Raw genomic sequence first — 13,558 nt, 5'->3', positions numbered from 1 at the left:
TTTTTTTTTTTTTTTTTTTTCCCTGAGACAGAGGCTTGCTTTGTTGCCCAGGTTGGAGTGCACCTCCACCTCCCGGGTTCAGGCAATTTTCCTGCCTTAGCCTCCCAAGTAGCTGGGATTACGGGCATGCGCCACCATGCCCAATAGCCAATTTTTGTATTTTTAGCAGAGATGAGGGTTTACCATGTTGGCCAGGCTGGTTTCAAACTCCTGACCTCAGGTGATCCACCTACCTGAGCCACCCAAATTGCTGGAATCACAGGTGTGAGCCACCACACCCGGCCGATCCTCATTCTTAATCAGCTTTTAGTTCCGTTTTTCCAGTCATGTTTTTAAGAAGAATGCACGGGAGGTAAACCTCGCCAGTTGTCTGGGAGGGCCAGTGAATAATGCGATATTCCTTGGCTACCGACGACTCACACAGCTGTAGCCAGCCGTCTATCAAGGGACAATGGCGTGGGCTGCCATGGTCCGCAGATGCCATCCACACCATTGGAGCCCCTCCGGTTGTTGTCTGCCCCCAAAGGGGTAGAGTATTCTCTGCCCAGATGAGAACCAAGCAGACCATTAGAAGCTTAGAGATGTTTCTTCTTTCCAGCAAGTTTTATGATGATGAAACTTGCTCTTGTCACGTATTTAAATCGTAAGACTGTTTTGTAGAAAATATTTCATAATCATCTAATACGTATTTGTAATTGTGAGGATAGGCAGCTTATTAGACAGTCTTGCAAAATTCACAATTATGCTATGAATAATGGATTGGTTTTTAAATGTATGATTTCTCCCTTCTCAGGTGACGTTAGAAATGACATCTATGTAACGTTAGTTCAAGGAGATTTTGATAAAGGAAGCAAAACAACAGCGAAGAACGTGGAGGTCACGGTGTCTGTGTACGATGAAGATGGGAAGCGATTAGAGGTATTTACCGTGGCGAGGGCTCATCTGTAGTGTTTCGGTTTTACTTGCCAAGTGCTCACCTTGGCTCTGCTACAGCATAGAAATCGTCACAGGTGGGGCTTTGGAATCCTGTTTCTTGGGGGTTGGCATTGGCCTGCTTCTCTTCTCCCAGCTTGCGTGCAGGGGGCTAGGGTCCTCTGGTCCTGGCAGCTGGCCTGGCTCAGGAGATCCCTGTAGTCTTTTTTTTTTTTTTTTTTGAGATGGAGTCTTACTCTTTTGGCCAGGTTGGAGCACTACAGGTGTGTGCCACCACGCCCGGCTAATTGTTATATTTTTTAGTAGACATGGGGTTTCACCATGTTGACCTCAAGTGATCTGCCCGCCTTGGCCTTCCAAGGTGCTGGGATTATAGGCATGAGCCATTGCGCCCGGCCAGGTCTCTGTGGTCTTGACCACCTTTGCCCAACCTTATCATGGTGTCTCATTTGCTGTAATAAACCCAAGGCCCAAAGGTCTAGTTATTACACGAGAAGTACAGATACCCTTGTTACCATTGGAGAGATGAAGGAATGAAGGCCCTAAGAAATCAGTTAAACTACTCAGGGTCAGAGAGCTCCGGAGAGGTGGGACTCAGCACCTGCCCATGATAGCCGGAGCTCTGAACTCTGCCGATGGTCACGAAGATCTGCTTCTGTGGCCACTGCAGCTGGCAGGGTCCACCTGGGAGATACTTAAAAGCTTTTGTCTCCTCTGATGACCAGAGGTCAAATCAGAGCTACTATCCCTGTGAGGTGCCTCTTTACACCAGGGCTGGAGGACTGGCCTTTTCTGGGCCCATGGGATTGTGCCTAAGGCTCAGCGCCACTGAGAGAAGCATGATGTAGTTCTTTCTGGGTGAACCCCATCCAGCACCACTGCCTGCCTCATCTCCCTGGAAGCATCGGTGCTGCCCTTGCCGCTGGGTTTTCCGGTTGGAGTGAAGCAAACAGTATTCATGGCTGGAAGGAGGGGAGGACAGGGTTCCCACCTTTTAGTCTATGGCCCCTTACCCTAGACATACGGGATGGATCAGGCAGCTTCCTGCAGATTCTAATGTTAAAGTTACTGGGGTGGAGGGTCTGGGGGGGTTGGAGGTCAGTGTCATCCCCGTGTGTCATAACCATCAAGATCTTAAATGTGTGAGAGCAGGGGTTAGAGCTGGCTGCTGGCTTCAGGTGGACCCGTGCTTCCCTTGCTGGGATCGTGTTCCTTGTGTTGGTGTTCCTGGAGCTGTCCTCCCACGTATGCAGTGGGGAATGTATATGGTGTCAAGCTCTGTGAGGTCTTACGTGAGCTCTTTATGCCTTCTTTTAAAGCATGTGATTTTCCCGGGTGCTGGTGATGAAGCGATTTCAGAGTACAAATCTGTGATTTACTACCAAGTGAAGCAGCCGCGCTGGTTTGAGACTGTTAAGGTATTATTTACATGGTCATTTTATCACACGGCTCTGATTATGAAATGCTCATTTGTAACTCAAGGAAACATCCTAGCATCCCCTCAGCCCAGGAGCTGCTCTAGGCAGGCACAGTGTCTCCCAACAAAGTCATTCAAGGTTGCTAAGGAACCACACTGGCATTTCTTAGAATACATTTACTCTCATCTCCTTTTGGACATAAAAATCGGACTTTCATGGAGATAAATGACAGAGTCTTTTTAAGATAGCTGTTGTCTTTCTCTTCCCCGCACTGTTTTATGTGTGGCATGCAGTCTTTACACCAAACAAAAAAATGGAGCTGCCAGCCTGTGGAGGTCATTGCTGGGGAGTCAGACCCTGTTTTATAGCACAGACCTGCTGCATTTTCATAATGCAGCATGCTCACGTCTCCATGACGGAGTAAACACTCTCCCACCGCCAAGAGCTTGAATATTTGAAAACTAGGCTAGGGGTTGGCTCTGGAATACAGATGTTCGACGTGAGAATTAGTGACAATTTTTGCTTAGGGGCACCATGTATTAGGTCTGTTTTCTTTGAGTGTAATGTACCAACAGGAAAGCTTTCTTGCTGCAGCTGTGGCAGGTCACCACAGGTTGGGGCTAAGAAGATAAATGGCAACTTTTTGTTTGTTTGTTTTTGAGACGGAGTCTCACTGTGTCACCCAGACTGGAGCCCAGTGGTGCGATCTCGGCTCACTGCAACCTCCGCTTCCTGGGTTCAAACAATTCTCTTGCCTCAGTCTCCCAAGTAGCTGGGATTAGAGGCATGCAGCTTGATGCCTGGCTAATTTTTTTTTTTTTTTTTTTTGTTTTTAGTAAAGATGGGGTTTCACCATGTTGGCCAGGCTGGTCTCGAACTCCTGACTTCAGGGGATCTGCCCTCCTCGGCCTTCCAAAGTGCTGGGATTACAGGCCTGAGCCACCATGCCCAGCAGAAAAACAACAACTTTTAAAAATAGAATGTTCGCTGGGTGCGGTGCCTGACACCTGCAAACCCAGCACTGTGGGAGGCCAAGGTGAGCAGATCACCAGAGGTTGGGATTTTGAGAGCAGCCTGACCAACATAGAAAAACCTCGTCCCTACTAAAAATACAAAATTAGCCAGGCTTGATTGCACATGTCAGTAATCCCAGCTACCTGAGAGGCTGAGGCAGGAGAATCGCTTGAACCCAGGAGGCAGAGTTTGCAGTGAGCTGAGACCGCGCTATTGCACTCCAGCCTGGGCAACAAGAGTGAACTCCGTCTCAAACAACAAAAAGAATAGAATCTTAACAATAATGATCAGAGCATTCAGAAAAGAAATCCAGCCGTGTGACAGAGTTGGCTTGGCAGCTGCTACAATATGATATTACTTAAATTTTGCAAAGGCATTTTGTGTTTGGAGAAATCATATAGGGGACTAGATGTACAGTATTTTCACCACTGCAGTGTAGAATTGTTTAAGTCGTACCCAATATCTCCAGCTGAAGAAAGCTGTCAATGCTAGATGATACTGATAACGGTGCTTAAACTTCTTTTTCAACTCTTGAAGGTGGCCATTCCCATCGAGGACGTTAACCGCAGTCACCTTCGGTTCACCTTCCGCCACCGGTCATCACAGGACTGTGAGTAGTCAAGCACTTTCTCACCCCAAGGATTTTTAAGGGAGAACTGGGGGAAAGCGCGAGAGGCCACTCTCAGTTGTTCTGGAACTTGCTATCATAACCCAATAAGGCTCATTCCCACGGGAACCTATTCCCTGGAAACGTTCTTGTCTGTTTTTCCTTGACCAGATCTCAGGAGATCTGGATTTCCTTCTCTAGTTCCGCCTACCCAGTATTCCTGCTCCCCTTCTTTCTTTTGCTTGCCCGTCTTCCATGTTGACTTGTCATCCATCCATGCCATCCATCAGAAAAGTGACTGAGCTGTAACAAATACATCCCACAAATGGGCTCCAAAGGCCCCTGTCTTGAAATTGGAAATCTTGAACACTTTTTGTCTTTCTTGGTGGCCCTTGGTGTCTGGAGCTCAGGGAAGGCTTTTCTCATAGACGTTTCCGTGAGACTGACCATGATGCCAAGACTTCAGGAGGGAAGAACCGCTATTTGAATCACTCTCCTTCAAAAAGAATTTATTATTGATGACTGAAGTTTGCTCCATCACATTTTGTTAAATTAATTGTCAACTAAAGGTGGAGCCCTGTGCTAGGCATTCAGGTATCACAGAAGGAAACATGATGTCTGTCTTCTAGTGTGTGTGTGTTTCTTTGGCTTTGGGGACTGAGAAATATTAATATTTGGGATAATAAGTGGCAAAGAGAGTTGGCTGGAGGCTTGTGTGCTGCAGGCAGTTAAAGGAAGAGTGGTGTGGAGGCAGACCGCCCTTTGTTACTGATGATCCTGTGGGCGTCTCACCATGCAGGGGGCAGTTTTAGGCTCTGTGTGCTCTGGTAGGAGCTTAAGCACGAGCCTCTTCTGTGTCTTCATTTGAGGATAAGAATACCTTCCTGGCTGGTCCGCTGGCTCACTTTAGGAGGCCAAGGTGGAGGATTGCTTGAGCCCTGAAGTTTGAGACCACGCTGGGCAACACAGCGAGACTCCATCTTTCCTGAAAATCAAAACAATTATCCTGGTGTGGTGGTGTGTACTGTAGTCTCAGCTACTCAGGAGGCTGAGGCCGGAGAATCACTTGAACCTGGGAGGCAGAGGTTGCAGCGAGCCATGATCGCACCACTGCACTCAAGCCTGGGCAACAGAGTGAGACCTTATCAAAAAAAACAAAAGCAAAACCTTCCTCCTAGGGTATTCTTGAAGGTTAGGCATGTTGTCTGACCACCTCCTGGCATGGTGCCTGCTATGGATAGGGGCTCCATTGTATCTGCTGCTGCTGGGATGTATTGATTCATCAGACTGTTTCTGGGGTCTGGCCTGTCCTGGGCCTTCAATGTGAGATGGGTGTACCTGGTAGGGGGTCTACAGGAGAGCAAATGCACAAGCAAGGTCGTGATGTTTGGGTGTGTAGACCGCCTTGTGGGACCATCGAGAAGCTTGGGCCTGCTGCTGTTCAGGGGAGTTGCGGAGGCCTGGTGTGTGAGGTCTGCAGAGCTGGGTTGTCAGCCCACGACTGTCAATGGCAGATGTGTGTACGGTGGGGCATGGCCTGGGACGTGGCTGACCAGAGGGGTCTCAAGCAGCATGGGGTGCCTCGTGGTGGGTAGTTTGTTGGGCTAGGGCGCGGGAGGGACTGACGGTGCCGAAAGCATCACTGGGCGCCTGTTTTGTCCCAACAGTGCATGCAGGTCAGGGGTTCAGTTACAAGGGCATCGGATTCACGTCTAATGGGAGAAGCAGGGGAAGGAAGGCCGCCAACTTGGAAGGCAGTTCCCTGCCATCTCATCCTTGCCCCAGGGCCAGATCCAGGCCACCAGGCCCCAGACCAGGTCGGGTCTGCTAATGGCACACGACATCCTTGGTGGCTGAAGCTGCAGGATAATAACTATCAAAAACCATCAGCAGATGTGGGCCATCGCTCACTGTGCTCTTACCATGTGTCTGACACAAGAAGTTTATTGTGCTGTTTAGATTCGTCCTTGCAAAATTCCCATGTGGTATCCATTTTATTATTTCCCACATTACAGATGAGGAAACTGGGGCTTGGGACCCCCAGGTCAGGGGCTGAAAGGCACCCAAGTAGTCAGTGGATGAGCTTTGGTTTAATCCCAGGTCCTTGTGCCTGAGCCTTATGCTCCAGTGTCTTGGGGGAGTGGTGAGGCCACTTCTGTCCTTTGGTTTTTATTGAGTTCCTACTGTATACAGAATAAGCTGCTGAAGTTTCTTCTCTTGCAGAGCTTAGGTTTGAGGTGAGGTTTGAGATGAGTTTGCAAGAAGCAACTAGAACGTGGCAGCCTATGAGTATCACGTGAATTAGGGGGAGAGTGCTGGTGCAATGGGGGTGGCTATGGGCACAGGTGTGCAGGTGTGTCCTTAGCCAGGGCATGGAGGGCATGGTGGGCCAGCCTGTTGGGCTACAGTGTGCCTCAGACCCTCTAGGGCTCCATGCATCTATCACCCTGAGGCCCCCAGAGGAAGCAGGGCGAGGCCAGGGTTCTGGAATTCACAGAGGACTCGTCTCAAAATCAAGCTCCTGTCTTTTAACAAGCTCGTTCACTCTAATTAATAAATTATACTAGGGCAGAGCAATAGCTCCTATAGCATTTTAATTTCAAAATCCTTGTTTTTCTTGTCAGTTTTAAGTACTCGTTATAGACAAGATGGTATCACCCGACATACTGGGACATATTTGCATAATAAATGAAGTCTCCATGGCCACAGCTTGTGGGATTTTGGAAACACATTGAGCATCGCAAGTGGGATGCTGATGAAGGCCTGGAAGTCGGCCGCTGACCGTGGCCTTTGGGGCCTCCCCAGCCAGCCCTGCATGCAGATACTTGGGGCAGAAACAGATAGAAAGGCTGAGGGCACACGGTCCCCACCTGCTACCCTACAGAGGCTAGCAAAGGGAACAAGTGATGCAGTTTCTCACCTGGCATCTGTCCTTGGGATTGGAAAGTTTGGTATCGGTGGGTTGACATGATACTTTTCCAGCAACCTGTTAGCAACTCCAGGTGCACCAGACCATGTGGTCCACGGGTCCCAGCAGACTTTTAGCTCTCAGGTACAGCTGGCCAGAAGTTAAGTTTCCCTTGATTGTAGTGGGCTTGTTGGGTGGCGTGGCCTGGGGAATGAGCAGCTCTGTCGATGCTCCAGAACACATGACCCCTGCCGTGGTTCCTAAGGTTCTGTAAACTTGTCATATAAACCATTCACTTCATCATCGCTGCTAATGAGCATACAATAAAGAGCTGTCCATTCCTCGGATGTGAAGGTGTATAATGTTAATAAAAGGTGCCCCTATTTATACTACTTACTGGTGGGATCCGTAGAAGCCATCTGCTGACCATGATTGTCACCTGTCCTTCTGAACCCTGGCTACTTTTATGTAAGCATGCCTTTTTTGTTGTTTCCAAGTCCACCCAAGCTTAGGAGGAACTGTTCCATTCTTTGCCATTTGAACATTGAAATATTTTGTGTGCTTTGGTGCCCTTTTATGGAGTTATTTTTTTTAGAATCCTAGGGTACATATAATTTACTTCTATCTCTTCCTGTGTTTTTTGGCTGGTTGATCATATATGGAACCATCTAATTTTCCAGCATTTATGGAGCACCTACTGTGTGCAAAATACTGCTGAACACCAGGAAGGCAAAGATCATGAGCCACGTTATCTTGGGTAGTGGGATCTGAGGGTAAATATTTTGAGGTGCTGACTCAGTGTGGGTAAATGTGTTATTCTTCCTATCTGACCTCTGTCCTTTCATCAGTAAAAAGAAGGCTCTGAATCTGTAGAGATAGTCTCCAGCTCTGGGCCTCTGTTTCTGTGCTCCACTCAGATTGCAACTTGAGGAATTCCTGGCAGATCCATTTCTTCTGTCCCTGTTCCTTGTCTGTCTTGGCTCGTCAGTCCTTTTCCATCTTTGGCTCTTGCCGTCTACTGCTCACCAGCCACACTGGTCTTCTGTGCCCGTATGTGCCACACCTTTCCACATGAGGGTGTCTGTACTAGGTCCCTTTCTTCCTGCAGCAGTGAAACCTTGGCTCATGTGCTGTCCAGCTTCTCAGAGAGATGTCTTCTGACAAATTGCATTGTCCCCGTTGTCACTGAGACCCCTTAAGAAACCACCATGTTTTTTTTTTTTTTTTATCATCTGAAAGCTCATTTGTTTGTTGACTGTCTCCCAAAGTGGCACAAATATGGATTGAGTACCTGTTTGGCACCAGGCACTATCTCATGTCCTGGGATATGGCAATAAAGCAAAAGGTCACTTACATTCCAGGGTCCAGTGGATGAAATCAACAGTAAACGGCAACAAGATTCTCTTTCTCTGTCTCTGTCATTGTCTCTCTCTGTCTCTCTCTCTCTCTCTCTCACACACACACACACACACACACACACACACACACACCTACATACACACAATCACACACGTCTGGTAGTGATAAGGATTATGAAGAAAACTAAATCAGGTGAGAGGAAAGAGGGTGACTGAGTGACTAATGGGCTCTTTTAGACAAGACGTGGTAACTTTGGAGGAGGTAACATTTTGGCAGAAACTGGAATGAAGTGAGTCAGCCCCACATGCAGTTATCTGGGGGCTGAACTTTCTCACCAAAAGCAACACAATTTCATATTGTGGTCTTTAGTCCATGGGTAATGGTGACTCACGTGGAAGAGATTGCCAGGCAGACATCGATGTTAGTTTTCTGTATTGACACGCAGTTTCCTTAGTGGAATGGCCACCTCCCGGCCTCTGTCATTTGCCGTGGCCCCGTGTTTCCAGGCCCCATTCATTTCCGCTGGTCTGGGCATCCTAGGTTAAAAGCACACGGCCTTTCTTGTTGACACTTTGCGGTTACTCTGGCTCTCTCGTGTTGCGGCTTCCTCTGTATTCTTCAGGAACATGCTGCTCTTCTTGGCCCTTGATCCTGGAATCAGTTTTCAAGTTCCAGGAAAAATCTCTTCTATGAGATTCTGATGACAGTGGCTTTGAATTTACAGATGAAGTTGAGAACAGCTGTTCCCTTTATGTTAGGAATCTTTTCACTTGTAAATGTGGTCCATTTCTCCGTATATTTATTAGACTGACTTTAATACCTGTTTGTACAATTTTGTAATTATTTTCATAAAGGTAGCCTTTATAGCATCTTATAATGTTATTTTGTCATGACAGTTGAAGGCAGTCATCAGTTTTGTTTTGTTTTATAGCTAAGGATAAATCTGAGAAAATATTTGCGCTAGCATTTGTCAAGCTGATGAGATATGATGGCACCACCCTGCGAGATGGAGAGCATGACCTCATTGTCTATAAGGTAACTGGTTGTACTGGTGCAGTATTGCTGATATAGACAGTTCCGGTCCTTTCTGGGCTTCCTGACCGGAACTGACATTTCCCATCATTGTGACAAAGCTGCTGTCTAGCTACATTTAATTATGTAAATGAACATTTCCGATGACCAGCCCTTTGGTTTTTCCTAACGGGAAAAAGATGACATACACGATAACAATAATTGCCGTATAAAAAGGCCGTGAACACGAATTACGCTGCAGGAATAAGGGAAATTATTAAAATGTGTATTTGACACGATATAAAAAGCAATTATCATGGTGGTTACAGGGACTAGGGGTAACAAAGGATGGCAGGAATGGCGTGCTGCTGTTTGTGAATTGCCTCTGACCTCTGGCATGACTAAACCCACAGGCCGAAGCGAAGAAGCTGGAAGACGCAGCCACCTACTTGAGTCTGCCCTCCACGAAGGCGGAGTTGGAAGAAAAGGGCCACTCGGCCACGGGCAAGAGCATGCAGAGCCTCGGGAGCTGCACCATCAGCAAGGACTCCTTCCAGATCTCCACGCTCGTGTGCTCCACCAAACTCACCCAGAACGGTGCGTTCAAGATGAGAAACACCTTGAATGAAGTGAGAGAGTGAGCATGCGGGGCTCACTCTCTCACTTCATTCAGAGCTCTGCCAGGAGTTCTGCCTCAGGCCCACCTTTTCCATGCTCCATCCTCTGTAGGTGCAGGAGCGTTACCTGTAAGGCATTCATTGCATCAGGCTATGATGATCTATCAAGGCATAGAAGATGGCATTCGCCGTAATCTAAAATTCACACTTCTACTCTGGTCTAAGAGTTATTCTTTTTTTTTTTTTTTTTCCCCCCCCAGAAAAGGCCTCATTTTGCTCTGTTGCCCAGGCTGGAGTGCAGTGGTGTGATCTCAGCTCCTGGGCTCAGGCAGTCCTCCCACCTCAGCTTCCCATGTAGCTGGGATCACAGGTGTGCACCATCATGCTTGGCTAATTTTATTTTTATTTTTTATAGAGATGAGGTCTCATTTTATTGCCAAGGCTGGTCCCAATCTCCTCTGTTCAAGCAGTGCTCCCACCTTGTTCTCCCAGAGTGCTAGGCTTACAAGTGTGAGCCACGGCGCCTGGCCTATTTTTATTTTTGTAGAGATGAGGTCTCACTTCATTGCCCAGGCTGGCCCCAAACTCCTGGGCTCAAGCAGTCCTCCCGCCTCGGTCTCCCAAAGTGCTGGGATTACAGGCATGAGCCACTGTGCCCAGCTGTGTTATTCTGAAAGGGAGATAAAGCAATGGATTTACTTCTTAAAATGATTTCTGGCCAAAGGAAAGTAGCGTGGCACAAGGGAAAGTGCATGAGATTTGGAGTCAGACTGAAGACCTGGAATTGGACCATAGCCCTGTGGCAACCCTGGGAATGCCCTTGAACAAGGGTCTTCTGCATGTTTCTGAGTCTCTTCCTTGTCTTGATATGGGAATAGTGCCCGCCTCCAAGGGCTTAGTGAGGGTTACATGAGCGGAGGGATGGGTGCTCACCTCCCTCTTTATGAGAGAATTACCAGTTATCTTTATTTCTAAAAGTCGGTTCGAATGATGCTTTCTAGCCCTCCTCGTGGGATGGGATAAGGCACACCCTCCTGACTCCCACACCCCAAAGCTCAGCCGTGATGTGGCAGATCACTCATCCCGAAGCTGCTGTCACGCCGTTGTGCGGTGGTCAGCTGACTGCTTTGGGCACCTGCAACCACCACCGTTTGCAGCTTCTCCGGTGACATTGCCGTCCAGCCAGGGGTGCTTCTTATTCAGAGCACACTGATGTTGTTGCTTTCACTCCGCCTGGAAGAGGCAAAAACCCTACATTTAAAAATTGCATCCTCCAAATGCAGCCGTATCACAGCTGTGCAGAGTGACTTTATGCTCTCTTGAAAAGGAGCTTGAAAATCCAATTTTTTCCTCTTAACTGTCCGATATGGATTTCGATTATTAATGTCCATTGCTGTCATGAATGGTGTCTCTGGGGGGGTTGTCCGTAAATCATGGCAGTAGTTTTGGATTTGCCCAAGGCACAAACATCGTTTGGACTTTAACAGGATAAACACAGGACAAAAGTAAAGCCATCCTTTGGAAGTCAGGCCGTTGTCGTGGAGCGTGCACCAAGCGTGCTGCGTGTTTGAGCATGCTGGCCCTGGGTCAGATGCGTTTAGATCTTTCCATTTATGCACTTTGCGCTCTGTTGTTCTGGGCTACACTTTCCCAGTGCTGGTTTGATGACTAAACTGCTTGATGTGGGAACAATATGTCTCTCAAGGGTGCCTTAAGCCTATTGGGATACTTTTGGATTCCATTTGCATACATTTCTCAAACCGTTTATGAAATATCCTAGCTTGTGGTTGTGTAGTGGTCTCTGTAAGCAAATGAAAAGCCTTCCCTGGGGGTGGGATCTATGCAGCCATGTGGTGGGGAAGGGAGAGAATGCAGAAGGAGCCTGCTAGTGGCGTGCCTGGGGAACATGCGACTTATTAGTCTATGTTGACACTGCTGATAAAGACATACCTGAGACTGGGCAATTTACAAAAGAAAGAGGTTTAATGGATTTGAGTTCCACGTGGCTAGAGAAACCTCACAGTTGTGCTGGAAGGCAAGGAGGATCAAGTCACGTCTTAGACGGATGGCAGCAGGCAAACAGAGTGAGAGAGCTCATGTAGGGGAAAGCTTCTTTCTAAAACCATCAGATCTCGTGAGACTTATTCACTATGATGAGAACAGCACGGGGAAGACTTGCCCCCCCCCCCCCATTCAATTGCCTTCCACCAGGTCCCTCCTACAACATGTAGAAATTTAAGATAATACTTGGGTGGGGACACAGCCAAACCGTATCCTGTAGTCAGCAGTGTGGGCCCCAACTTGGGACTTGGTTGTGGAAAGGATGCCCTGCTGTGACATGTTAGTCTCTGGATGTGGACCTGATAGCTCCACTTGCCTGACAGATGACAGCATCCAGAGCCTCGTTTAACCCAAAAGTGACATCTTCAGGTGGGCCACACTTCAGCATTTCAGTAGGTGCCATGTGTTGCAGCCCTCACGGTACCGGAAGCCGTCATCTCATATGTGGGCCACGTTCCAAAAGCATGCTTGGAAAGTCATTATTGGAAACACTCGTCTTTCCTCGTTCAAAGCAGTGCTCTGAGCTGCAGTTAGGTAATGAGGCCCATCCACAGAATCCTTCTTTACTCACATGCCCCTGGAGAAGGGACTGTGGACCAGGACATCTCCTGGAGGTGGGGGGCAGTGGCGATCCCTCCTTTCACCTTCAAGCTCCTTGAGCCTCACCAGCTGCAGAGTAATCCTCTCCCTCGACTGAGGGAGAGGGCACCCTGCTCTCAGCAGCAGCTGTTGCTGGGCAACAAGGAAACTCCGATGTCATGCCGCTCACCAGGACTGATGGGAAATCTGTCTTTCATTTCACACCAGCCACTGTTCCCCTTCTCGGGACTGTGGCATGTCAGGTGTGTACAAGATGAAGTTGCCCCAAATGGCATCTAAGCATCGACTCCCACATTCTCATTTGAGGGAATCATTTTTCTGAAACCATGATTTGTTCCCACGAAGTTCCATTACTTAGAGAAACGCAGTGGCTGAATTATTCATTGAGGTTTGTATTAAACTTCTCTGTCCTCAGCATTATGCTAGATGCTGTGGGGGCTATGAAAGAAGTATAAGATGTGATTCCTCTTCTCAATTAACTGACTATATAATTAGAGAGAAAGGAATCATGAATGTGGGCCATGAGTCCCAGTAATGAGGGCCTGGGATGGGACTCATCTGCCTTGGGCAGCCTCATGGGGGCTGGACAAGCTCTGTTTTCCTCCAACAATCCCTTTGCCCCTAGGTGTTTTACTACTCATTAGCCCAGTCGGACTTGGTCTCAAACTTAAAATACAACGTGCCACCAACTTTGAGTGAATGAGATCCAGATTATTAGTGTCTATTAAGGACTTGCTGATAATTCTTGTGAGATGGAAATATCCCTTAACCCTAGGACCAAGAGGTGTCTGGGCAGGATGGAGCCTTTTCCATTACTTGACTTTTGATTAGAAATGAAAACATCTTGGTCAGGTGCAGTGGCTCACATCTTAATCCTAGCACTTTGGGAGGCCAAGGCGTGAGGATCACATGAGCCCAGGAGTTTAAGACCAGCCTGGGCAACATGGCAAGTCCCCATCTCTACATAAAATTAAACATTAGCTGTAAATGGTGGCATGCACCTGTAGTCCCAGCAACATGGGAGGCTGTG

General features: G+C 47.9%; 1 protein-coding gene across 1 annotated transcript in view; it reads left to right on the top strand.

Annotated features, from left to right (window-relative positions):
- Positions 1-13,558, top strand: part of DOCK1 (dedicator of cytokinesis 1) — a 541,550-nt gene that overhangs the window by 111,228 nt on the left and 416,764 nt on the right. Inside the window, 5 exon segments of the mRNA XM_017537892.2 lie at positions 794-918; positions 2,253-2,351; positions 3,903-3,975; positions 9,171-9,274; positions 9,664-9,847. Coding sequence (XP_017393381.1) covers positions 794-918; positions 2,253-2,351; positions 3,903-3,975; positions 9,171-9,274; positions 9,664-9,847 — 585 coding nt within the window.

This window comes from Cebus imitator, unplaced genomic scaffold, assembly GCF_001604975.1.
Source record: "Cebus imitator isolate Cc_AM_T3 unplaced genomic scaffold, Cebus_imitator-1.0 Scaffold107, whole genome shotgun sequence".
In the NCBI taxonomy this organism is placed as follows: Eukaryota; Metazoa; Chordata; class Mammalia; order Primates; family Cebidae; genus Cebus; species Cebus imitator.
This window is presented reverse-complemented; position numbering and strand designations above follow the sequence as displayed.